The sequence below is a fragment of the Columba livia genome, chromosome 3 (assembly GCF_036013475.1).
Source record: "Columba livia isolate bColLiv1 breed racing homer chromosome 3, bColLiv1.pat.W.v2, whole genome shotgun sequence".
Taxonomy (NCBI): domain Eukaryota; kingdom Metazoa; phylum Chordata; class Aves; order Columbiformes; family Columbidae; genus Columba; species Columba livia.
In genome coordinates this window covers 88,001,112-88,029,053 of record NC_088604.1, presented here as the reverse complement: position 1 = coordinate 88,029,053, position 27,942 = coordinate 88,001,112, and the positions used below count along the sequence as shown (strand labels likewise).

Genomic DNA, 27,942 nt, shown 5'->3' with positions numbered 1-27,942 from the left:
GTCTCCACACTAACACGTGCCACTTGCCAGAAAGTTGTGGGAAGCAAAGTCAACAAGCTCTGTTGTGAACTAAAGGGGCTGTATTGGTAATAAGAGACAATGAAAGCAGAGAAGTCAACACAAAATGATACACAGCCTAATAACAATACATTGTGCAATTAATGTATATAAACATTCCCTTCAGCAATACCCTCCTTACCCCTCTTCCCAACATAGTCCCTCTGTATTTACCCTGCAGCAGGGAAGCAAGTAGCATGGTGGCTCATGCTTGCCTTCCTGAAGGGGAATTCAAAATCAAGGTTCAGTGCATCAAAAATTAAATTTAAAATAAAAGCAAATTAAAATCAGCAAGAGCTGGAGGCAGTTGGGTAAACAGAAAGTATCTGTTTGTAAAAGCAAGCCTGCAGGCTAACCAGGGTTTTTTTACACCCTCAGAGGCCTATATTCATCCTAGTATACTTCTACTCACCCTTCTGTCTGCCAGCCCACAGGAGACCAAAGCCCTGAGTGGAGGACACAGCACTTCACAAAGGAGCCTGGCAAAGGGAGCAGCATGCTTTGCTGGCATTGGAACAGCCTCAGGGCAGCCCAAAGAAGCAGCAGGACTCAAAATACTGGTTGGTTTAAAAAGCACACAGGTATGGAAACCACATGGCTGGAGGTTCTTCACTGCCCACTGGGAAAGATGCCTCCTCATCCCTCATGGAAGTGTCTTTGCCAAAACAAAGCTGCCAGTAATGGTTCTTTTGGTGGGAAGGGTCACCATGTCTTTCATATACGTTTTACTAATGCGTGAGAGCAGAGGGGGTCTACAGCACAGCAACAGGATGCATTAATAGCATGCAGTCCCTCAGCTGCTTTGGTAGAACTGTGTTTGGGAACTAATAATCACCAATGAGGAAAAAAACAGCTTTGACCCACTTGCTTTTTGGCCAGAGCTTGAGAAAAAGAAATAGAATAGCTCCTCTGCACAAAATTCAGAGCTGCCTTTTTGTAGCCACTCCTGAGCTTTACCTCCTCCAGTTTCCACTGTCCAACAGACCACACCAACTTCTGTGCTGCTCCTTTAGCCAGGGGTATGGTTCTGCAGTGATCAAGCCTGCATGTAATTTTCTCTGCTGCAAGGAGTTGCAGCTGCTAAGCTCATTTATACCAAACTGTGGAGAATTAATACATGGGTATATGGAGACAATTTGCTTGTGAAGACATGGAAGTGCTCAGAGAGCACAACCTACTTGTAAGATGACATTCAACGGTGTGCTAAGAATGAGCACAAAACCTACACATGATGCTGGGCCTTAAGAGGGTGGAGGTGGAACTTCTACAACATGCCATCCTTGTTCTGGCTTCTTTGGCTGGCGTGCAGATCACCTACAAGTGAAAATTTCCATGTCTTGCTACATAAAGCTTGCTCAAATTGTACATATGGGTGTGGAGAGAAAGAAACAAGAATCCGAACAACTGCTACAGATTCTAGAACTACAGGTTCCTTTAAGGCACAGTTCAGACAGCCCCTCAATCAGTTTCCTCCCTAGTCTGCCAATCTGTGTTTAAAAACAAGCCAAGAACAACAGAAAAATAAAACAACCCAGGGAGGGGCAACTTTGCTGCTTGGCTGAAAGCAGTCAACTTGTGTGTTGTCTTCTGATTTATGTGGAAGACCTGGCAAAAGTGCCATGGAAGCCAGAAATGAAGGTAAAACATGCAGCAGAAGACAACTGAGCCCAGCACAGAAGTGCATGGAGAAGTCTGTTGGCACACAGATACCATGCTGAGAGTTTCACAGCTCTGTGCCTTCACCCCAGATGCAGCTCTAGGGCCAAATGAGACATGGAAGGTTACAAAGCCCACTCTGACACTTAAGAAGGAAAGTATGGTAACTTTTCCAGTGGGTATAGTCAGAGGACAGGATTTCTTCTCACCAACAAAGATGGTCAAAGTCAAGATCTCTTTTCACTGAAGCCCTGGGTCTTTTTAATGAAGTCAGACATTCCCATGATTTCCTCCAAAGACCTCCAGCATCCCAACCTTCCTGTGTCTTCCCTCCCACAGCTGCTTTCCTCCCTGAAGATTTGGGTAACAGTGTTGAGTACCAAGAATCAAAGCACCCTGGTCTCAGAAGTACCATGAGGCATAGATATGTTCACAAATGAACCCCAGGCTGCTGGCTCAGGATCAGTCACTGACCTGGAGGGGAAATCCCTGTCACAGCAGCTTCTAGAGTCTGAGAAATCCTTGGCACTGAGCACATCAAATCTGTGCCAGGAACTCTACTCATCACCTGCGCTGGTCTTTGTCCAACAGGGTACCATCGTACAGGAACTGCCAGTGGCCAGCCAAGTGCCTTGATAAGCTGAAGTGTTGGAGACCCCAACAAGAATACATACTTTGATCCCAAAGCTAGCATTCTCCAGTGAGTTAACACTCTCCACTGCACAGTGTAGGCCTTTGACAAGGCCAAGGAGACAGCTGCCAGGAATGACACAGGGCTGCTTCAATGAGCTGTTGCCCAGCTCTGCCACCAAGACACCTCTGTTCCTTCCCACACAGCCAGGGAAGCACAAGCCTGGAGCGCTCTGGCACACACAAAGCTCCACAAACATTGCTGAATGTTTGAAAAGGAGCAAGGAAAGCTGCCAGCCCCTTGGCCTCATGCATGCAGTAGGTCAGGACAGAAGGGCATTAGGCCTTAGCTCCAGGAGTCACCACAGGAACTCCAGCAGCAGGCGCTACCTGGGCCATACTCTTATATACACCGCCAGGGTAAAGCCTCGTCCTGTGCCTTCTGCATATTCCCCCCTTGATTCAATCACCTCCAGGAAATCAGCTCTGGAGAAGACCAGAAGTTGTGGAGCCTCCCCAGTCTCATCAGTCCCTGAAGAATCCAAGCCGGGCTCGGTGCCCCCTGCATCCCTCAAGAGAGCAGGGTTAGGGGTAGTGCGCTTGGATGAAAGACAGGACATCCTCCTTTGATAGCTTCTCTGGATCTTGCCTTTTCTGAGAGTCGTGCACTTTGACACCTTCCCCCCACTCCCAGAAGAGACGGCTGTAATGGCAGATGCTGTGGGCAGAGAGGAGAGCAAGATTAGCTGGGCAGGAGAGGGGAAAGAAAACACTGTCATCCTAGCCACAAAGTGCACTACAAAGACAGCTGCTCTTGCAATGGGAGCTGCACAGAGATTTTTCTAAGGCACCTCATAGATACAATAAGGCCAGTGCATTCATTCACCTTAGAAACTCTACAGCCCTGAGGTTACAGCAACTTCCAAGCCTAAGAGATTCCCATGGAAACAAACTTGTTATTTCTATCGTCACTCAAGATATATAGTTCAGTATTTGCTGGAAGGAGACAGGTCATTAGGGAAAACCTACTTCCCCCCAAGTTTTTGAGAGGATGAAACTGTCATTGCAGGCAATGGAAAAAAGCCTTAATGAAGAATTTTAAAAGTCTGCCAGCAGCAGCAAGCAGCAATCTAATCACTCACCACAAACCTGCTAGAATCAGTAATAGCTGTCCTATGGAGCTTTGCAAATGAACAGCATTTCACGCTGTACAAAAGCGGCTAGGATCACTCCCTCTTTCCCCTTGCCTGAAATAACCAAGCTCCACTTGGCTGCGAGAGTTCTGGTCCTACAACGCCATCTCTCACTCCTGTCCATTAAGCACAGCCCTCCCTCACTGCATCAACATAGTCCCAGCCATAATGAAAACAGAGCTGCTAATTACTGCCGACACAGCAGTGTTAGTTATGTACCATTACTGACACTTAATATTCACAGCTTATTTAGTGCTGCTGTTCTAACAAAGCAGTACTAGCACAGAGACAAGAGCACATGTCAATGGCTAATTATAGACACATTAGTACTCACTAACCACAAGACAACACATCCCTTCTGGAGTCCCACACACAGCTCGCTCCACCTCCAGCACTCATGCTGGTTCATGCCAGCCTACTTCTGAGTACATGGGCGGAACTAACTCTTATCCTGGCACACTGAGGGGAAGAAGCATTGTGTGCCCCTGCTTTTAACAGTTTTAAGCCCATTCTTCCATTTAGCTGCTTAAGTAAAGCTTAAGGATTCTTAAAAGCACTGCTGTAAAGTAGGTAAGGAGATTCAAAGTGAGAAAATCACATCAAGCTCTTGCTCAGAGGCACAGTCCCAGGTAGTGGTGTTAGAGGACAACTCTTGAGACTATTTGAGGGCAGGGTGTGCAGAACATCACCCATGAGCCCCAAGGTGTCTCAGACTCAGGATTTGCTGTACTTAAGACATGGCCTTAACCTAAAACTCAATAGGTACAGATAGAGTTCAGCAGCCACAGTGTTAATGACTGCTCAATGACAAGCCGCCATTCCATCCTTTCCAAAGGAGCTGCTGCTTTTCTCTCACTCTTTCTTTAAACAGATCCCAGCTACCTACAGCTTATTCCAGAGCCTGCGCTAAATGAACTGGGATTTGCTTTTAAATCAGTGACTTTCAACCAAGAATCTTAAAATACAGCAAATTACAGTTGCTGGGCTCAATTTCCATTTCCCTCTGTGCAGGGAGGTTCAGTAACTTGTACTCTGCTGCAGACAGGGGAACAAAATTGTGAGAAGTATGTTACTCATAACAATTAACTGCAAAATCCACATATCCAGATCAGCAGTTTCCTGAAAGTCTGAGAAGGTGCCAACTTTCGCAGCACACCCTGATGGTAACCAAGCTGTGCAGGCACTGCGAACAACTCCAAGAATATAGCACAGTGTGCCTGAACTCCCTTCCAGATACCCAGACACACACAGAAACTTGCACACAGCTATCGTTCCATAGCCTCAGTTCTGGCTTGTACTCACTGAAAGGGTGCAATGGATTCAGAAGGGAGGTCATATGTTGCTGCCTTGGTCATTTTGTTGAAGAAGAATTTCCTCTTGGAGTTTTTGCTGTATGCCATTGTCCAGGGATCTTGCAGAAGAGTCACAGGGATCAGACAGAAAATGGAAAGGGGTAAAAAAGCAGAGTATAAATACGTGTACCCTGTGCAAGCAGGGAGGAAGGATCTATAAGAATAATGTTACTCCTTATGTTACTCCTTTCTCTTTCTCTACCCCAAGACCTGCTTCCCAAGCTGTTTGCTACTCACTGAGAAAACTCCTTTCTCCCTGCATTTACAAGCTGACATTCCAAATAGGATATTTCCATGTACTATGACTTTGGAGAATGTCTTTTTAATGAAAAAATATCTCATTAAAAAAGTCAGTCTAGTAAATAAATGAAATTACCTATACATCAGCTAATCAACCTGCAACAGAAAAACCTATCATATAAATAGCCTAAACCTTATCGAGGTCCAAGCTACCATCATTACAACCAAACAGTTAATCTCTAGCCATTGGAATACTCCCATTAATTTTTTACCAAGTTACAACAGGAGCGAGCCTGCTCAATACTTTTTACTTCAGGATACAAAGAAAAGTTAAATAAGAGTGGCGACTTTTCTCTTCCTACCATTCACGGTCCGTATGATGTAGAGTCCTGTGGGTACAAAGTGCCGGTCATCTCGGCCAGTGTAGGACAGCCGGGGTATTCCTCCTGAGCTCTTGATGATTTTCATCTCTAACCTAAATGTTGAGAGAAGGCAGTGATAGAGGTTCTCTGTTTCTTCCTTTACCAGCCTCTTGAACACAATGTGCCATCTGAACACCCTCTCCAGAGTGTCCCAGTAAAACCGACAGCACTGCACATGACAGGACAAAATATTCACACCCTGGATAATTCAGTCTCTTACCTCTCCTACATGGCCAGAGAAACCAGCCAGAGCTGTCTAAGTCAGATAGCAAATCGAGTGTTGCAATGAAAGGGTTCCCATTTCAGGTATGAACTCTTAATCTGTCCAGGCACTGAAAAGCCACTGACCCTTCTGCACACAAACTCAAGCACCAATGCGACTCCTTCTGTAAAGCACACTGGCCACATCTACAGCAACAGAACTCAGCAGGATGATGATCTGAGTCCGCAGCATCTCAGAAACAGCAGCCACCAGCTGAAAAATCTCTAACAGCTCTTCCTCCAGGACTCCTAAAACATTGATCAGCACATCCCTCCCATTCCTCTGCACTGGTGACAGATGACCTCCATGGGCCCTGAAGTCTCTCATTTCTGCTGGTCACATACCTCACAAAAATCTTCTCCATTTCTTCCAGTCTGTACACTTCCTTCACTCTGGGGGGAAAAGACAAAAATGTGATTTACAGTAAAATTTAAACTGGTTTCTTTTTCTGTCCCAGCTACAGGGAGCAGCCAAACAGTTAATTTGTACAGTGTGAGGTGGTCAGGCATGACTGAGGTTCACCCTTCTCAATCTTCTGCTCCAGTTCCTTATTTCTCTGGCTTAAGAAAACCTGACACCTGCACACTCATGGTTGGGTTGCTCTAAGAGGTATACAAGCTAAACTAAACTGCCTGCTCTTCACTCAGGGACACCACAAACTTGTTAGCTTATATGAGGTAAAAGCAGCATTTTTTTTTCCCCCCAAACAATAAACATTATTTGAAATCATTACTCCTATCATTAGGTCAAAATACAAGGTTTTGTTGTTCTGAGACACAGAGACAATTGGAAAGTTTCAAAAGCACTGCCTCTGAGCTGATATCCCAACTACTCATTTCCCATACACTGCTACAAGCATCAGGCTTCAAAGAGCACAGTTTGAACACCTTTTCACAAGAGCAAAGGACCCCTCTAAAACCCACTTCTACAGCTCTCCTCACTTCACCTTCAGTCCTCCCCAACACTGAGTTCCTCCAGTTATTGCAACTGTACGTTTGTCTTGAGTTTGAGATCCAACTCATCTTTCATTAAGTCACCAAGAACATCCTCTTTCCATTCCTCCAGCTTCTCTCACAATATCACACCACTTCTACCTTCTGAAACAGAAGCTGGTTTTGGTTTTGACACCCAGCACAATGATGCTTTTATGCTCCACCATAGCAGAATTAATGAAATGGAGCAGAATTAATGAAATGGAGCAGAATTAATGAAATGGAAGGTCAGGAGGCAACCAAAGCTGAAGCCCGTTGTCAGGAACTTTCTCGGGATTGTAACTTAAGCCTTGTCCTCAGGCTAATCACTTGGAGATTACAACTGCTGGTCAGCACTTCATTTATCTACTGACAGTCAGCATCTCTGCGCTACTGCTGACCCTTCAGGGCAGACAAGGACGCAGAAGTCTTTGCAATGATCAAGCTAACTGGGTGCTAGACCTACTATAGCACATACTTGAAATCGGCACCAGCCACTCCACCTATAATGAAAACATGACTGTCTAATATGTGAAAGGAGGGCAAAACTTCTCCACTATCAACCTTTACCTTCGTTATTTAAAGGGCTTTTAGCCTCTTTCCATTGAACATAACAGAACTATGAATTTCAGCTTGAAATTTAACTTTTCTTCAGCTCCTTATCTTCATTCTCTAACACACTGAAACCAGACCATGCCAGGCTGAGGGAAGGAGTTGGCACTCACCGGATGGGGTTCATATCTGGCCGGCTAGGTTTAGAAACAGCTTTGACAAACTTCTCTGCCAGCTGAATCCTGAATGAAAACAGAAGGAGAATCCAGCAATTTACCAAGATCTTTGGCACAGCAGGTAGGTAACAGTTTCAGCAGAATAACCGATCAGACACTTCAGTACATGCAGACTGCCTCCCCTGCTAGCCAAATGAGGACTGAGCAAGTCTTTTTCACCCTGCCCTCCCAGTTCAGCGCCCAGTGATACTGGTTGTTATCCATTAGGAAAGGGTCTCCATAGCTTCCCCTGCAAGCCCACATGCTGCTGAACACATTGATGTATCAACAGGAAAGTAGGACTGGCAGAGACATCAAGTCCCTGAGGAAGGAACAGAGGGGCTTGTTCTGGCTATGCTCATTCATATTCCCAGGATGCTCAGTTCACCCAGACTGCCTGGCTCAGCCCAGACTAAGAAAGGAGCTGTGACCTGCCCTCATACACAGAAAAGGTGCAGCTGGAAAAGGCTATATGCACTTCACTTCAGAGCAGGTTCACTCACAGTTCATCTTTATAGCAGTGTTTCAGCAGAATGCACTTGCCTCCCTGTGCTCAGCATTCTGCTTTTAGTGTGAACGCTGTTTCCCAGTCACTCCTACTCACGTACAAGAAAGAAGCTTCTCCAGATCCTACATACCTCTGGTTGAAATGCTGCTTTCGAACGTCATTGCCGTTCAGTACCAAGACATCCAGGATGTGGATGGCGCTGATTTTTCTCTGGGCTTTCCCCTAGGGAGGGTAATACACAGACTTGCTACTCAGACTGTTGCTATTTCAGCTTTGATTTATAGCCTGGTTTTTGACAGGACATCATTCTCTTCTAACAAGAAATCACCTTTCCAGATACTAGAAGCAAACAAATTCCCTGTTGCCCGTTGTACAGTAACGTGCCATCGTCCACAAACTGGTGTATCTCGACTACACAGCTTTGTCTCAGGGAAGGGAGAGAGGGCAGGACCGCAGCTGCCATCGCCAGTTCTCTGTGCCTTATCAGGTGCCACAGCACAAAGGCCAGTGCACTGCAGCATCCTCCTCTGCAGTGCCAGAGGACAGGCAAACTCCCAGACAGCAATACCTTGCACTGTGACTATACCACAAGAATCTTTTCCCCAAGGTCTGCAATGACTACTGAGCACTTATGTACCCAAAGAGCCACAGAACACATGAAGTCATCTTGGTAATGTCATCTGCTGCTGCACTTAAGACAACAGTGGCATGTCAGGTCCGAAGTGTTTTCAAAGTAACATTAAAAGCTCGTATCTCTATCACTGGACAAAATGAAGGAACTTGATCAAAAATCGTTTCTCTAAGTATCATACACAAAAAACCTTGCACCTGACACAGATGAAACATTTATTCTGCAGTATCTTATAAAGAATAGGCAAAACTGTTCGTTAGATTTGCAGCCACTTGGTAAGGGAGAGAATAGCCTCCTACCTCTCCTTTCAGCTCATGAACAATCTCCACAGAGAGAAGGGTATCTCGTGGCAGCTCGGTTTTCAAATCCAGCTTTGTCCAGCGATCTGACTGGCGTCCATCCCAGGTGTAGATCTGTGATTTCTGTGTGTAGAAGGCAGAGTCAGATTCAGCCAAAGCTTCATGAGGGCAGGGGTGGAGGAGAGACCTCTGACTAACTGTAGAGCAGCCCTCAGAGAATCTTTTTGTCCCAGGCTGTCATAGGCAGTTTCTTCTTCAGAAGTTTTAAGGAAGAAACTTAATCTCTACAGCAAAAGAACAAAACAACCAATTCTAACCTGCCAGTGGGTTTTCATTCCCACATAAAGAACCAGAAATAGAACACCTTTAAAAGGACAGTGAAGATAATTAGAGACACCAGCAAGAGTACAGGTCTCTGTGTAGGCTGTGATTACAAAATCAGGTTAATTAGTGTGAAAAGCAGTTCATGTCAGGAGAAAGAAACATAAAACAACTAGCAGTCTCAGGGACTGGTGTTGGGGATCCTTTCTGGCCTTTGAGGACAGGAAAGGATGGGATGAAACTGCAAGGCAGAATAGTAGCACTGAAATTAACCAGTAAAACTCCCAGACTGTTCTCAGCACTTACCCCTAGTCCCAAGAGGAACTTCTGCTCACTTCCAGCCACCATACACCGGTAATCTAACACTTGGCGAATTTTCTCCAGTGTACTAGGATTCAGAGGAGTGGGTTTGTAGCTGAAGGTATCAATGTCTGTGCCCTAAAAAGCAAATTATGGAAAACGCAAATTAGACACAATACATCAACAGGTAGGTAAATGCAACTCCTACATGAAACCATAACCCAAGACTGGCTTCTTCATCTCTTATTTCCTGTGGGTAAAAGTTCTATTTGTATGAAAGGACTCAGAACAAGCTTCTGGGTAAGGTCTCACCTGGATTAACTCAAAGAACTTGGACTTGGGATCTGAAGATGAAGGAGCAACACGAGCCTGATCAGGAATCTGAAAACAAATCCAAATGATTATAATAAGCGTTCTTCTTTGGCACATTCATAGGAACCTTTTTGGTTTCAATACATGACAGAACACCTGCCCCCTGAAACTCCTGCTCTTGGGATTCCAGTCACTGGAGAGGTCATCTGGCAAATAAAAGGTCTCACATGTTTTGTAAATTTAATGTAGGCATACCACGTCTCACAGGAAACAACGGGCAACTTCAGAAAGTTTCAGGCTAAATCTTTGATTTCCTGCATGTTTTGATGAAGTACTGTTTTATCAAACATACGGAATTAGGCTGTGAAACTGACTGCTGCATCTATGGCCCCACTGCAGTCAAAAGCTCGGGAAGGAGAAACTGCAGACAAGGCCTTTTGGAGAGCTCTGCTGGTTGGGAACTAGGTGCTGAGTTCACTCTGTGTGCAATTAAATATTCTCACCTGCAGCACAGAAGACGGCTCAGTTAAGCCATACACATCATGAATCAGAAATGCCATGTTCACTTACATGAACAGCTTCAAATGACCTCTGACTTTCCTACAAGACAACGTATTAAACCTCTGGCTAGAAAGTCCTCTCCGTACTGCAGTTTCATTCTTGTTTCATGACAGCAAGCCCACCGTCACAACCTCCCTGCTTGGCAGCTTCCTTACCCCCCATAGCTGGAGACACTCTTTTCGGATTTCAGCCTGCCGTGGCTCAATCAGCGTCCTAGAGAAAGAGCAGACTGTTAAAATGGTGAAACCTCCTTGCTCTTGCAGCATTACACACCCCAGCCCTATAAAACTTGCATCTTCAGTGCCTGGCTTGGAATTGACAAACATGCACCGCTCCTCAACAGGTTACACAAAAGAGAATGCTGCCTTCCCTCCCCACCCTCTGCCCACCTCTAATACCCACATTTAGCTTTGTTTCATGGGCTGTACTACTGATTCACAGCCACCACTCCGTCCCATGAAAATATCACTAGGCATCAATGTTTTCAAGAAGTTATGTATTAGTATGAACTTGTGCTCATCTCCAAGAGCTCGCTACATAGCCCTGTTTACTAATAGCAATGAAGATCTGCTGCAGGCCGTGAAAAACACAGTCTCAATTTTAGGATTAACTCTTAGATAATTCCTGGCTATCAGACTCACTCAACTTCCTACTATGTATTCTCTCTGAATGACACCTGAACAGAAAAGCCATGCCAGGGAAACAGCTATACAGTGCAATGGCTCTAGTTTCATGCAAGAAATCCACACCATAAGTTTTAGGTAAGTCTAGGTATGTAACTTAAATACTCAGAATTGCTCCTGGAAAGCAAAGAGTAATGAACCACACCCAATTTAGATGGTTACTGTAGAATTTAACATAGCAGGTAGGAGCTACCTTTCTGTTTACGTTCCAGCTAAGAAGTGGGCCTGCTTATGGTAATCTGAAATCATGCAATGCATGGAAGCTTCTTCAACATGGCTGATAACAGAACACCAACTTTTAGGACTCCTCCAGCCACCCGCACATTTCTGCGGATAACTCTGGCAGAGATACAAACGGAGCTACCTAAAAATCACTGTTCACCTTCCTGGCTCCAAAGGCCAAGCCAAATACCAGCACAAATCAAGAATACCTTAAAGAAAGGTAAAGCAATTCATTTACAGTAGGTTAATTTAATCCTCACCAAAAGCCAAAGGAATATACTCACGTGTCTTGAACAAAGGCACGAATTTTGGCTAGTGCCTTTATCTGAACTTTGCAGTGGCTGAAAGAGAGGACAAGTTCCAGTCAAAACGCAAGTTAATCACCACCAAGATTGTTCTGCTGTTCAAAACGAGGAAGAGTCCTGGGGCAACAGGAAGGAGGAAGCCAGTCTGAACTTCAGAGCAGTTATGCATCATTGCCAACATGATTCCAAGTGACAGAAAGACCACTAGAAAGAACTAGGCAGTAGCCTCCTCTCCTCTACACAGTGCTCAGAGGCCAGTCACTAACAGTACACAGCATTTGCCTCTGCCCAGGGTCCCCCTGCTCTGCTAAGCCTCTCAAGGAGCAAAAGCAGAGCAGCGTAGCAGCATCAACAAGTACCTCTGTAAGTGCAAGAAGCTACAACTGAAAGCCTTGTTGGTTAACCTGCCTACAGCCAGCAGCCCTCATTGCCCATGGGCACTCACCTTTCATTGGAATGGACAATGTAATCATAGAAATCCTGGTCGCCTTTGATCACATTCAATGGGACAACAAGATTCACGTCCACATCAGTGTTGCGCAGCTGATTGAGTCTGATGTTCACCATGAAGAGATAGTCCCGCACATCATCAATCCCCAGCTTTAATCCTTTGCATATCACATACCTGCAGAGCAAGGCAGAGAGATCACATGGGTTCAGTCCTTTCACACAGCCACCTTTCCTGCCACACTGCCATTATCAAGACAGTTTCCTAAATCCCAGGAAATCTTTCCTCCTGGGTATCCCTAGGAAGGTGCAATCTCACCTGTCACAAAATCATTATACGTTTTCTACATCTGGAAAGACTGGGAAACTCAACCATATTAAAAAATCCAAAAATCTCCCTCAGGTTGTAAATCAATTCTCTACATTTGACAGGTACAATGACAACACACATAATATGCTCTAGCTTCACTGGAACTGTAACTGTTTCATGCAAAACAGAATTTGTTATACATTTAGTTCCACTGCCTTCTCCCCAGAAGGGTAATTTGGCAAATACCTTCTTTACCTTGGCAAACATCATAACTTGCTAAGCATCTATAATGTTTCCTCCTCCACGACAGTTGCCAACTGAGGCAGGTCACAGAGCTTCCACTAGACTTACCCAAATCCATCTATCACTGTATTTAGAGGACAGGGTTTCTTTAGTAGCCCCTCATGCTCAAGGATCTCACCTCTCTGAATTAGCAGGGCGGCTTGTCACAGGTTTGAAGATGCACACTCGCTCAAAGCAGCAATACAGCAGATAGATGAGTCCCACACTGAATGGAGTAAACAGGTCAAAGGTTTTGCAGACAAAATGTCCTCCTGGAAAAAAAGTGACACAGCACACTGATACCAGCAGATTATAAGGAAACAAGGAGGTACCATGCACCTCAATGGCTTTCTCTTCTGCAGAACCGGTAAGAGTTTTTTTGTACAATCGAACAGCATCTAAAACACATTCATGAAGTGAGCCAATTGGGCTCCATGAACCACTTTTCCCATATCTCTGCAGCAAAAAGAAAAGCATTTTTCTCACCAGGATCACATCAGTATGCACGTTGTGTCACAAACAAGCACTATATCCATCCGCCATCCTCCCCTTCCAGGCCCAGACTGTGCCTATAGAATGGCAGCATGCTATGCCAAAGCCTCAACAGAAGAGGAGCTCTGATAAGTGCAACAAGAAACCTGAGGCTGCAGGAAAAAACTAACAGATGTTACCTAAACAGAATAACCATCCAAAAATAAGAGTCTGTGTCACCCCTTGCCTTCAAACAAGATTCCCACTTTCCCCAAGCAAAAACCAGTCAGTCTTAGAGAACTATTATCTCCCCAGACAGCAAAGACTTCAAGAAGGTTGCTCCTTTTACCATATCGCATTTGAGACTACTGCTAAGTAATCATTGCCTCAGGTATTTCTAAACATAGGGCGTAAGACAAATGATAATATAACGAGCATTTTTATGTTCTGGGTCAGTGCCAAATGCTAACTAAACGCAGCAGAAGAGAGGAGCCATCAAAACCAGTTAGAGCTGTAATGTCCGTCATTTGGCAACAACAAGGTACTGCTCAGACAATGTGAAACATCATCTTGTTCTGATCACAGAGATGGCAGATTTAAAGCAGAAAAGCCACAAGTCAGAGGGCAGGATGAACTGAATAAACACCACACTGTTCCAACCAGTCTGCTAGAATATTCAGGAAGCAGTTGGCCCACCTGGTGCCATAAAACTCAGATACATTAGCCAGTTACCACACTAGTGACCTTAGCTCAAGACAGCTATATAGTGTAACACATTGTAAGAGCTTTAAACTAATGCATTTTACCTCATGCCATTAATTAAAAGCAAAATAGACATAGATAATGTTATTTTTCTGCCCTAGATCTCTTAGCTTTGTGACAACCATCTTGGGATGGATGCTTACACACTCAGTTCTTTGCAGCTTAGCCTCACTGCAGAGCAGACTTTGTGACATGTTAATAAAAATTGTACAGCATCCTCCTACAATGCCACCCACACCTTAGAGAAGGAGGAAGAAGATTAATGGATAAAATGTACCTGTCCGGACTATGGACAGTGCTGTAAGGAACTGGCAAAGCATGAGCTGTTTGCTTAGGATTTCTTGCAGATTCTCCTGACCCTCCACTGAGAAACCCTGCAAAGCACATAGCATATGATTAGTATCTCCACAAATCAGTTGGTCAAGTAAAGGATTCTATACAGCTAAATTACAGAATCATGGTAATTTCTGTTCCTTTAAAATAAAAAGCACTCCCACTGGGAATTTTAATGGTAAGCCTTGAAGAATTTCACATTGTAAGGACAGACATGTGTCAATCATCCTACTATATGCAGACTGAGGTATCAGTCATTAGGTCATTAGTGCAGGGAAAAAAATAAATGGACCAACCCCGTCAGCCATTAAGAAATGCACTCCCTTGTGATCAGTATTGTCCAGAACAAAATTCCGGAAAGCAGTAATGTTCTCTGGGCGAGTGATGTCTCCATCTCCATCAATCCCTCCCTCTCCTGAGGGGAAAAGAAGAGACAATTACTAACATGTTTAGAAGTACAGACAAAAGATCAGTATGTGCAGGTGATCTATTGTATTCAATCAACATATGTTTATAAATTACACAGACCTTGGCAGGCGAATAAGCATTAACCCATTCCCTTGTTCACCAGCAAAAATGCTCGTTAATTTAGGAAAATGATTCAGATTTTGTGGAAAGGGCTAAACAAGGCCACATAGTAACCATGCTCAAATGATGAATTATACATTAGCCTCAGCAAAAGACAAATCATTCACTGCCCACCCCTGAGATGAGGACTACTCGACAACATAATATTCTCATTCAAGGAGGAATGACACGTAGCTGAAACTAAAAATGTAAGGCTCAATCTCACTGTAGAGCTCACCTGTTAATAACATGTTTTTACAGACAAGTCCAAATTATTTACATTTTGCATTGGCAACCTTCTAAGAATTCAAATCATTCCAAAGAAATACAATACTCTTATTTCAAGACACAACGCAATCTGGAATTTTAAAATATAACCAAAAAAACACCCCTGCAAACAAGTTTATAAGGGAAGTAGGGAAAGGGAAACAGGGTTTGTGCATGAATGTTTGTACTGTTTTCCCATATGGCTCTTTTTAAAGAGATGTACATTGTCCCCCAGGTGGGTGTTTTAGAAAGCTAATCTAAGGTGTATTCTAAAGTTCATCAACTCTGACTTTGAGGAAACCTGAACTTCTCTTTGGTATTAGTGCCTATAAATCTTCTACAACTACAGCTTCTATTAACTGAACTGGAGGACTAGAAAGCAGCAGAGATCAGGATGCATGATAGTGCTTTGATAACCAAATTCCTCATCAATCATCCTGTCAGTAAGCAAGCCGACACTAGAATTTGTTACCATTTTTCACAACACAACTATCACAACTCTCTACTTCCTTCCCATCAGTGGAAAAGAGTTTGTACACATTTCACTAGGCTTCCTAGCGTAACAGACAGAAAGGGATCAAGAAAATGCATCAAATTCATTTGGCTGTTCATTGCTCCACATATCCCCTCTCTGTAAGATCACCATTTTGCAGTGAGTTATGAACATCCAAATGCTGCAACCATTAGAACAATGTGTTTATCTGCCTTGCTGCCCTTGCCATGAACCTTCTCTTTAATAAACCTAATCCTGAAGTGCTAACCATTCTCTAAGAGTTCATGACCAGGTGTCAAAACTGGCAGCCAACGAGAGTCAGCGTGGTGGAGGGGGAGGAAAAAAAAATAATAAAAGGCACAACAGTGGAAAAGCAAACCCCTTTCTCTGACACAACAGTCACACTCGAGTTTCCTTTATACAGTCTGAAATAAGAAGCAGGAATACTAGCGATACTTGTATTATCCTTCCTGCTCCTAGAGGCTATACAGATACAAGGCTCTAACATATCAGTAAGCTTAACAAGCTACCATCCATGAGGTGAGATGCTGCAATTGTCTGTGTACACCTGCTTAGTCTGTCTAAAAGCAAGGTGAAACATGTTAGCTTAAACCTCTTTGGATTAAGAAGCTCATTTAGCTACAGTGAATCAGATACAGCCTCTAACCCAAATCTGTTTTATCTTTACTAAAAGCCCACAATCAACTATCAAAGCAGAGCTAGGGAGGTTTGATACAGAAGCATACTGCCAGTCAGGCAACTAAGGTTTCTGTCTCTGGCTCTGCTAACAGATCTTTGGGCAGTCAGAGGGCTGGAGCAGCTCCTCTGCCTGGACAGGCTGAGAGCACGGAGGTTGTTTAGTCTGGACAAGAGAAGGCTCTGGGGAGACCTTAAAGCAGCCTTCCAGTACCTAATGGCGGCCTACAGGAAAGATGGGGAGAGACTCCAGGAAAGATGGGGAGAGACTCTTCTTATTAAGGAAGGTAGTGATAGGACAAGGAGTAACTGTTTTAAACTGGAAGAGGGTAGATTTATATTAGATATGAGGAAGAAATTCTTTACTGTGAGAAACAGGTTACGCGGAGAAGTTGTGGATGCCCCATCCCTGGGAATGTTCAAGGCCAGAGTGGATGAGGCCTTGAGCAACCTGTCTGGAAGGTGTCCCTGCCCATGACAGGGGTTGGAACTCAAACCATTCTATGGATCTGTGCTAAGTCATCTCACTCACTATGTTTCAGGCTGATATCAGTGAAGCGGGACAAATATTGTCAAGCAACCTTAAAGCACTCTGCAATTTTCAGATAAGTAAAGCACTCAAGTATCAGCTATTACAATGGGACACACATCTCCAGGGCAGACTGGAAGTGCAGAAATGTGAGTTGATATATGCAGCCTCAGCAATCTCAACCCCTTTCTCAGATGACAGCCCTCTTACACCTTGCAAAATGGTTCCCTATGAACAGGCTTCTCTTAGATCTCCATGCTGGTATCAATACCAGCCCTGCTCCCAATACAGAGACTGTAGCATAAGCAAAACCATCAGGTAATACTCATGTATGCATTACATACCATAATAAGGCTCAAAGAGCTCACTGGAAGCAGAATAGAAGTCCTCTAGTTTAAAATCATTTGGTCCTTTCAACGTCATGCCAAATCCCTTTGCATGCCACTTCCGCCTCCACAAGACATATTCAGAGAAGCCTCCAGGACCAGCACACACATCAGCAAAGTAGAGCAGCTCTGCATCTCGCTCCTTTATCAAGGGCCTCTGCAAAAGGAAACTGAAGAAATTCTACTGACCCAGTAACAGCACCCATCAGTCAAAGCAGATACACCATGAACTGTACTACTCAGTCAGAGAAGTCTCTTTTAAGCACCTGTTTTCCCAGCTAGTATTCTAAGGATTCTTCTTTCTCCCCACCTTCTCCATTCTCTGAGAAAGCATTGCTGTTTGAAAGTTAAATAGAGGCCCTCACCCCATGGAAGTCCTTAGGGTTTGTAAACATGTAGTCAAAGACATGGTCCATATTTGCCATCTTCATCGCAGCCCTGTGAACATATAAATATGGACCTATTAAGTTTCAACCTTGGCTCCCAAGGCTGAAAGTGGACATGAATGGGAAAGGGGCTACACTACCAGAAGTTCTGCAAACCTGTTCAGGAAGAAAACTCCCCGGATCATCTCATAGGGGTTAGACCTTGTTCGGGCTCGACGCATTTCTTCTCCATCCAGCTCATCAAATACACTCTGCATAAAGAGAAACAGAATTGAGCTGGACCTCACACAGGCTTGAGGGATAGGCAGGCATAGGTATTTCTTAGACAGTAAACTCCACGCAGGGTTTGATTCACTAATATAGAATGTTTTTCTGTCACAACGATTTTCACCCTTCTGCTAAGCTACCCCAGTTTCTAAGTAAATTTAGAGACACTGAAGAATTCTGTGCTGATAGCTCCGGAGACTGATAACATGATTGACCACCTCAAAAGCAGTGCCAGCCTAAGGTATTGCCCTCACACATATACACACACTCACACTCTGCTGCAATTTAGAGGGGCATGATAAAATCAAGGAGGAAGATGGAACACAGAAGAATAGACATGGAGCTTACTTCCTCAGCTTATTTAAGTCTTCAGCCTTTCAGTTGGACTAAGAAAGGCAGAGTGTTTTCATTCATCTCTTTGAAGGCTGAGGTGCAAACAGGTTGCTGAACAGACAGTAACAACCAAGATGCGAGGTCATGTCAGTGCATGGAGGTGAAAGAGGACATTCTGGCACTTGCCAATCACCTAAGCAAACTACTCAGTCCTTTTGAATTACTTATTTCACTTGCTTCCCCAAAACTTCAATTCCTTTCTAAAGAAAGGGACTCACCTTGCACTGCAGGACATTATGTAAAATCTCTTCACTACAGAACTCGGTTTCATCTTCAATCACCATCTTCCTCTTGAACAGGATGAGAACATAGACAACAATTAGCAAACACCGTATCAGTCATTCAGAACGCAACATGCACCAGTAGTAGATGAAGGCTGCCAACCACATATTAGGCAGTATCAGCAAAAGTGTAGTCAGCCATCTGAGGAATTATTCTCCTCTATTTGGCATCTTGAGACCACATGTGGGATACAGCATCCAGTTTAGCACTTCCCAGTACAAGACAGACATACTGGAGCAAGCCCAGCAAAAGGGCCACCAAGATAACAAGGGTACAGAATAACTTGGTGTATGAGAAAAGACTGAGAGAACAGTTTGTTCAGAATGGAGAAAGGGAGATCTTATTGCTGTCTACAAGTACCTAATGGCAGAAAACAGAGAAGACTGATACAGCCTCTTAGATAGCAATAGGACAAGAAACAACAGACACAAACTGCAATACAAAAAATGCCGATTAACCATACGGAAATTTTCTTTTGTCTACAGAGTTATCAAATACTGAAGCAGACACCTGAACAGGTTGTGAAATTTCCACCCTTGGAGATACTCAAGGCCTTGAGCAACCTAATCTAGTTAGACCTGCTTTCAGTAGAAAGCTGTGCTAGCAATCTCCAGAGGTTCCCTCCAGCCCAAGTTATTCTACAACTCTTTGACAAGGCAATCGTTCCAGGCTAAGTAGTCCTGCCCCTTCTTAGGGTGTAAGTACTGAGATCTAAAACATTACCTTCCCCACAGTCATCCACTCCTTCAGCTCCTGGGCATCAGGGATTTCTGTGGTACACTCCAAACACCAGTCCACCTCCTCGTAGGCACTGGGCTACAAGCACAAGACATGGGAAGAGCCAAAGATGTTTTTGCTAGCAAAACTAACAACTAATTGCTCCCCAAAAGTTTGCCTCCCAATCCTAGCATAAGGCATTATGCCATGACTTAAGGGCCGACCATAGAGGTTTTTTTTCCTCAGAGTCTAAAACATGTATTTTTTTTTAATCCAAACAAGAACAGCAAAACTCCAAAAAAAAACTCCACCACAAAAAAACCCCACACCATTTTCATTAGAGTCTGATAAGTAATCAAGACAAAGTACTCTCAGGGTACATTTTAGAGACACTGTAAAAGAGACAGCTGCCAAAAAAGCACACTTCCTGATGGTGCTTTACACATTCTTTCTCCCAGTTCTTTCTTTCTCCCAATTCTATCTGAAATGCTCCCTCATTCTACAACTTAATTCAGGCTTTGAACAATTTTTATAATCTTGGGAAGGAATTGTTTTAGCAGTTAAGATCAAAGCGATGCTACTCCTTGTTAGAGAATAGAAAACTTCTCTAACATCCTCCAAAGAGAGGCTGCTAAGATCTACTTACCTTCTTATATTTATTCTAATAATATCATCCACAAAGGTTAATCATATATAATACTTAACTGCTGTGAGCTGTACAAACACAATGGAGAATGAGACCTAAACCAGTGAGACTATAGAACAGGTCTCAAAGTCCTGGCTTTCAAGGAATAACCTCTGATATTATTTTCAACTGCTGAAAACAATTCAAAGAAAGGAGAGCAAAGTACTGTAACATGCACCATATATAACCTGACAAGCATTGCTGCCTTTGGTGATCTTCTGGTTACTCTCTAGCTTCAAGATTCTCAGGACACAGTGTTGTTCAGATTTTTATATTTTTTTTTAATACAAACATATAGCAGCTATTTTGCACCAAATAATACCAAAAAAACCTGGGCTTTAGTTTCCTGACCACATCTATTTCCATTTCCCAATGTTATTCCCTGTTGAAGAGCTTGACAAGACACAGGAATAGAATATCTGAGCATTTTATTTGGGACTACTTAACACACCAAGAAAACATTAAGAAAAAAAAAATCACAGCCATGAAAAATGACATTAAAAAAAAGGTAAACCCAAAAGAACTTGATAATTTTCAATCACATTCACCACTGTAAACTCAGAAAAAAAATCCTACAAACCATGGCAACAATCCAGGTGAAACCAATTTTGTGCCAGAATGTTAATACATGTAAAAAGAAGCAACTTTTGCCATGCTGTTCTGGGACAAAACAAGGCCTGGGTCTACCCAGCAGAGCCACTTAATGGTATCAGACAACATTAGACATTGTTCTCAGAGGGCAAACCCTGAACACAACAACCGAAAAGGGATTCAAAACAGGAGTTACTTACCTCTGGCTCATCCTGCCAATCAATATTGAGCTCCCCATCAAATCCTTTGAGGGTCAGCCCAAAGCCTCTCCTTCCCTTCTGATTGGAGGCCTCAACAATATCCTTCCTGCCCTGGCCATATTTTCCCAGACCTTCTCCTTCCCGGAAGCCCATCTTGGCCTATAAGGAAAGCAATGGGAGCACACTGAGGCAAGTGGACTTGAGTTTACGTACCATTACTGGGGTCAAAGACTAGCAGGGAAAACAGCACACCACCCTGAAGTGACTTGAAGGCATTAAGTATTTTTAATCTCAGTTCTGGCTTTCAGGACTTAATACTGAGTTCACTGAGGCAGGACATGAAAAAACTAGATCTGAAGAACAATATTTGAGATGACAGCAAATTACAAGAGGTTCAGTAATGCAGGAACAGCCTGTTCAGGAGGAGAAGTAGTGAGGAGCCTGGAGCCACTCATCACAGTGTTCAGTAAGCATGGAAGGTTCATAAAACAAAAGATACTGGAACAGGAAAAAATTCATGTTTGATGATATCCTTTGTTGTGAACATGCACTTACTTACATTTCAAGCGTCAGTTAAAACTTCACCTAAAACTCAGAGGAGGAACACAAGACACACTGCTCCTGAAACACATTCCTATATCTTGGGTTAAAAGAAATATGTTCATTAACTGCTATTTTTTCAGGCTTTTCATATATTTTAGCAACAAGAGAACAACAATGAAAAGCACAGATGCAGTCACTTTCACTCCCTCCAGTAGGCAGCTACAGGATACTAAGTAAAGACTTATGGATTAAGTTTCACTCTGAATATTATCCATACACTGCTTCCTGTGTGAAGCAACAAAACCAGTGTTTATTACCAATCTGTATGAGAAACAGCACAAGAACATCTGACAGGTTTTATACAAAGGTATACAGTGTTTCCCATTGCCTTTGCTACCTGGCTCCGAATCAGACCTTGACATATGTACCCCAAACAACAGCCATCGAGCCTGTTATACACCGATTTTCAGAGAAGAGAATTTTGGTCATCTAGTAATCAAGGACTATTTTATTTTTACTTATCTAATGCTACCAAATCATTCAACTAGACTTGATATCACATCAATCTTCATATTCAAATTTATGAGGCCTTACAAGCAAAAGCCTCCCAAATGCAGTAGTAAAAGCTCCTAAATTGTGGTGATTGACAGCACACATCTTAATTGGCTCAGGAGAGAACTCTCCAAGTGAAAGACAGTCTCATGCTAGCACCAGCAAACTGCAGCCCCCTGCCAAAAATGCACGTGGACAGATTCTGAACGATCAGCAACAGGATTTAGCTGCAGACAGGCATAATCAGCAACTCTCAGACCTCTGGATCCCATTGAGTTTTGAATTCAGCAAGAGCTGAAAGTTCTTTTCATGTAGAGGTATGATCCTGCTGGTCAGCAGCGTTCAACCTCCTTGAGAGACATCTCCCTGTTCCCACTCCCAAGTGCAGCTAACACTTGCCAGCTTTTAGCAGCAGACTGAACTTGTAACTTGGCAAAGGCAGGTACAAGCTGGGCTACCATGATGGAAAGATTGCTGACCCCTGCTTCTGTGAGTTCAGCGGCAGCACAGAACAAAAGGAGACCGGAATTCAGACCCCCATTAAGTTCCAAACTTCCTGTCACATTTCAAATAACACACAACTAGACACCACATCATCTCTGCTGCCCTTGGAAATAATATTTTTGTTTCTCTGTTGTTATCAAAAATGGAAATTCTTTCAGGACTATGAGACCCTCACAATACCACAGTCATGAAGTTTGCATCAGAGAATAAGTGTAACAAGCATGCACCAAAAGAGACTCCTCATCTCCATAGCCTACTAGTGCCTTTAAATTCAGGAACAAGTTGCTGAATTTGGGACTACCATGAGACAGACAGTCAGCCATTTTCTTAGAACTTCTTAAAAGTACTTTCTTCCCCACACTAACACTGTGCAATCAAGAGGCTGGTGATCACCTTCAAAGTTTATTTATCACAGTTGCTACCGTTCACAATTCCCTGCCTTTCTGTGCTGGTTTAACTGAAAATGGGTTAATTTTCTTCATGCAGTTAGAAACCTTTCTTTTTCATAGCTAGCATACTCATTATTTCAACTTAGTTTGAGAACAAGCAGATAACATCCCAGCACAGAGCTAATGTTTTTAATTGCTCTGGTCTGAGAGCCAAGGACAATCTGAATGCTCTGATGCTCTGCCCACAGGTGTGAAGCAGTGAGGCAGAGCTCGACTGACATCCAGACTGATCAATGAGAGTATTCCATCCCATTAGCATCATGCTAATTATTTAAGGAGAAGTTGGGATCTTCCAGTTTTGGCTCTACCAATCTCTCTGGTTCTTCCCTCTCTCTCTGTGGGGGTAGCCGGGAAGTTCAGTTGGAACATTTAGCCCAGCCTTTTGCCATTTTGCAGAGGCCTCTGGGCTCTTCTGCCTTTTTCCTCTCTTCTCTCTCTTTGGCATCAGCTGCTGGGATCGAGCTGTTTCCTAGGACTGGCTGCTCAGCACGTTCATGAGGAATTGCCTTGAGTATCTTTTATATATATATATATATATATATATATATATGCATATATTAGTAGTGTATTAGTACTTTGTTATTTTATTAAACTATGTTTATCTCAATCCAAGTTTCTCCCTTCCCTTTTGATTCTTTCCCCTGTTAGGGGGGGCAGTGGGGGAGGAGGTGAGCAAGTGGCTATTGTGGTTATATTGCTTGCTCAGGTTAAACCTCGACACTTTACTAGAAGGGCCTTTCTGGCCTTACATAAAGCAGAGTGGCACTACTTGAAAGAAAAATAAATTACTTAATAATTAACATAATAATTCTACAAGGGTATGCCAGCCAGTCTCCAAGAACAAATAAATTGATGTAAATCACAGACTTTCTTAAAGACTTTCTTACAAGGCATTTGTTAACTCAAGCATTGCAAAACAACACACTCTCATACTCTCATACAAGCTCAGCAGGCTGCCTGACCCAGAGATCCTTCCCTTCATTCACTTTCCTGCTCTTAGGCCTTGAACATGAATCAACTTTCTTTTTTAAACTGATCTTCTTCAACCAAGCACTCTCAGCTTCCCACAATTGCTCAGTAGCTGGATCAAAGAAACAGAGAACCCCACTACAAGGAGGATCAGAATCCAAATGTCTTGAAACAGACTGGTCTTTTCACTTCACTCTCATCAGGTTTTAACGGCTTTCTTCAAAACTATTTTGACCTACCATGAGCTTTTGGGAAACACTGTTATACATTGAGTAGCGAGATGAAGTACCCTCCACAAGAGAGTCTTGTTTGAACTCATTGCTGAAGACTGGTCTTTTTTCATCATTCTCACTGTCAGACGCACTGCTGCTACTGGAAGACTCTGAAAACAACAAAAAAATTGAGAAAAGTGATTATCAAAATAAAAATGGAAGAACAACATCCCAGCAATCACATTAATAATTATACAGTGCCACTCATTAAATCGTCTCAACAGACACACAGAGTATCTCAGACACTTCAGTATCTCAAAAGCACTACAGGAAACACGCTGGGTTAATATAAAATACCCCATGGAACGAACACCTGGTTAGCTGCCCCTTTGTCTCTGGGACACATACAGCCCCTCTGAGCCACTGGATTCCAGCCCCCGCAAAAGGCCGAGGAAATCCCACGGCAGCAGCAGAGCAGGCCACAGCACAACCACAGTCACTGTGGAGTTCCTGACCTCTGTAATGATCCTGAGGAGCTGCGAAAGCCCACAGAGATACTCTCCCAAGAATAATGACAATTACTGACACCTTGATAAAACACACTGGATTTTCCCCAGTTTCCTACCTAACTATAGGTATAAACATATCCCTAACTTAACCAAATATCCACATCAAGTACACAGGGATCTACCAAGTGGCCAACGCTGCAGAAAGAAGAGAGAGCTGAATCCCTTAATCCCCATATCAGACTTCAGTTTGACTCCATTACCCACCACAGTAGCGAGACTACTAAACAATTAACCGTACCCAAAATGTTGTCCTTGAAGTGTATCAATTTGTTTCTTAAACATTAAGACTCACAGCCTATTCTGACCCCTATATTAACTCAATAATCAAAAGGAGCCCTCACACCCCATAACTCTGACCTCCTCACTCACCTCCCACCTTGCCAGCCAGGTACACACACCATACGCTGCCACTATGACTGCTTCCAAACCGACCCACTCAGCTTCCACACACACCCCCTTCCCTTTTCACATGACAAAGGCTTCTTTATGCATTCAGGCCCTTTCACAGCATTTTACAACCATAGGAAATTCCAAGGCTCGGAAGCAGCACACTTAGCTGTGAGGCAACATGAAGTACCACTCTGGGAGAGTTTAAAGCACCCTGCAACAGCAGTACCAGTTGTGTAGGGCACTCTCCTCATCTTTGGTATAGCCCAAGCTCCAGGTCAAAAAGCACACTCCAATTTGAGAAAAAGCAGGCAATTAATTTAGTTAACTCTGAAACTTTTTTTTTTGTAATCAAACTCCTGTGAGGCCTCAGAATTCCTCCTTCCCTCCAAAAATCACACTGAGCCAGCAAAAGAGATGGTGCTACAATGCAGGAGTCCCAATCAACCCTTGTATTAATCTCAATTTCTCCCATCTGTAAAAATATAATAAGTGCACTCATTATTTTTGGTTTTTTAAACAATGATGGATTATGTTGTTTCCTTATGGTACAACATCTACAACTCCTCACTACTGAAAGTTTCCAAAACAGAAATAACTGCTGAGGCTGAAAAGATTAATGCTGCTCACATATTAAAAGAATCTTTACAGCTTTGGACCACACACTTGTCATCTACATCAAGTTCCATTTTCTATGCCTGAAATCATTCCCAGAACAAACTGTTTACATGAGATTTTTTTAAAGCTTAAAAAAAATTCACACCAATCCAAGTTTGTGAACAGAAATAACGTAACGTTTCTCCTAAAGAGGGAGCGTGCCCCTGAAGTTTCGGCTACCAATTATGATTTAGGAGACGTGGGATCAATTCCTAGTTATTATTTAGATTACCCACAGTAGCATATACCTTGTCTCCAACTTACCTTGAGTAGTATGATTACTAAATTGAGTTTCATCATCTGAAGTTGAACTGAGGGTTAATCCCAAGTCTTCTATCTTCTTCTTCTGCTTCTTTTGAGGGCTGCCAAATTCAGGTTCTGTCCTTCTCTTCATTTTTGCTGAAAGAAGGTGATCGCATTTGGTAAACATTAAGGAAATTAACTTTTTCTTGCACGCTGACAGGCAAGGTGCAGCAGCACGGTGGCATGGATCATTTTATGGATTATTCAGTATAATGCTGCTCAACTTAAGTTTGCTCTAGGTAAAAATATTGGCTTCTTTTGAACCTACATTTTAACAGCTAGTCTAACTAAACAAACACAAAATCTATGCAGAAACTTCTCTATTACTGATTACCTGAATTTCAAATGATTTCTACAACCTACTTACCATTAAACGCTAGTAGATGAAGACAAACTAGATGTCACCATTTAGATAACTTAAATATACGACAGTTGGTTACCACCACTGAATCAAAGATTGTTTTTATCAAAAAAAAAAAAAACTAAAAAATGAGGAAATAAGATCAGTGTGATGGAGAACACACATGGTGGAACCTATTCCTCACAAGAGACTCGGAGCACCTCTGACCTCACCTCTGCAAATATTAATCACCAAAAGAGCTTTCCTACATGACTTCTACAGCAGAACTTTATTAAACATGTGTGCTCAAGTTGGGGAGTGTTTGTGTTTTTCACCAAGAATCACTGGCAAGATTTCAAGCTTCTGGATACAGCTGATAAACTTTGCATAAACCCAGGGAAAGGACTAACACTAAAGCTGGACTTAAAAGAAGCCAGCTGGGAAGGCCTGCAGCAGAAGAGAACCAAGGAACAGGAAAGCAGGTGGAAGTTAAAAGGCACAGGTGCTTGGAGCACTAACTAAACTTCCTCACCATCAATACAAAGCAATAAAAACCCATCAGTGTTTATTATGCTACACAGGAATACTGGGCTAGAAAAGATGCCCCAGGTCACTGGTTTTAACGCTCAATTATCAAAATTATTTCCAAACACATATAAAAGATAGCTTAAAACCCAATTTCGTTATTCATCCTCATAACTCCGACTTCAAAATCATCTCACAACTTCACTGGACTGCGGCTAAGGCATTGTTTGACTTCCACCAGAATTTCATTTACAGCCAACTCATATTTATCTGCTCTTGAGACAAGTTAGTTCAGGGGGTTTTGGTGGTGGTGGTATTTGTCGGTTTTGGTTTGTTTTGTTTTTTGGGGGATTTGGTTTGGTTTTTGATTTGTCTTCCCCTTGCTTGCTCATCTCTAACAAACTGAGAACAGCTTTCTATTTCTTCTCAGATACTCTCTTAATAAGTCAACACACTCTTACTTCACCGGTTCCAGCTCCCTCTCCGCCCTTCGAGCGGCCCCTTGGCGCACCCGCCTTCCCGCTGGACCCCAAACTACGCAGAATTAACCCCAAGTCAGGCAGCTTCCGTCCCGCGCAGGGAAAGCCCCCGCCCGCCACCCGCAGGGGCCGCCGGCGGCTGCGTCCCCAGGCGCCCGCCCGCGCTTTACCGGCACAGCCCGCACCGCTGCGACACCCAGCCCGCCGGCCGCCCCGCCAGGGGCCCCGCTCCCGCTACGAGAAGCCACGCAAGCCGGCGGCGGGCAGGGCGGGCAGAGCAGGCCGAGCGCGGGCAGCGCGGAGCCCGTGGGAGCCGCCGACAGCCGCGCCCCGCGCTGACCCACCGCGGCAGGAGCGGGGCCCACGGACACCGCTCGGCCGCAGCGGGAGGCACTCACGGGAGAAAAGGCGGAGCGCAGGGGCGGGTGGCTTCGTCCGGCCCCGTCTCCCGAGGGCCCAGCGCAGGGCAACGCGGGCCCGTTCCTGCGCCGCCACCGGCCGTTTCGTTTCCCCGCTCAGAGGCGCCGCCGTCACCGTCACCGCCCCCGCCCCGCCCCCCTCCCACGGGTCCTCCCCGGGCCGCCGGCGCGCGACAGTGACGCACCGCCCGCGCCGGCACCGAGGGGGCTCCTTCCCGCAGGCACGCCGAGGGCAGCCTCAAGCCGAAAATGCGCCGGTGCCCCCCTCGCGAGGCCCC

At 43.9% G+C, this 27,942-nt stretch overlaps 1 protein-coding gene across 2 annotated transcripts; it reads right to left on the bottom strand.

Annotated features, from left to right (window-relative positions):
- Positions 1-62: 62 nt before the first annotated feature.
- Positions 63-27,810, bottom strand: CMTR1 (cap methyltransferase 1). Of its 2 annotated transcripts, none has more exons than XM_065058099.1 (24): positions 27,644-27,810; positions 25,863-25,997; positions 24,013-24,155; positions 20,757-20,915; positions 19,287-19,379; positions 18,500-18,571; positions 17,778-17,872; positions 17,601-17,673; positions 17,194-17,392; positions 14,594-14,712; positions 14,242-14,338; positions 12,871-13,003; positions 12,138-12,317; positions 11,672-11,728; positions 10,638-10,695; positions 9,922-9,990; positions 9,616-9,747; positions 8,989-9,111; positions 8,189-8,280; positions 7,509-7,577; positions 6,157-6,204; positions 5,491-5,603; positions 4,839-4,947; positions 63-3,061 (listed from the first exon to the last, which is right to left on the bottom strand). In XM_065058099.1, exons 2-24 carry the CDS (start codon positions 25,990-25,992, stop codon positions 2,929-2,931), a joined length of 2,496 nt encoding a protein of 831 aa, XP_064914171.1. In that variant the 5' UTR covers positions 25,993-25,997; positions 27,644-27,810; the 3' UTR covers positions 63-2,928. The 2 variants fall into 2 exon arrangements, with proteins under 2 accessions (XP_064914171.1, XP_064914172.1); XM_065058100.1 differs by having other exon boundaries at positions 27,590-27,801.
- Between the last annotated feature and the right edge of the window lie 132 nt (positions 27,811-27,942).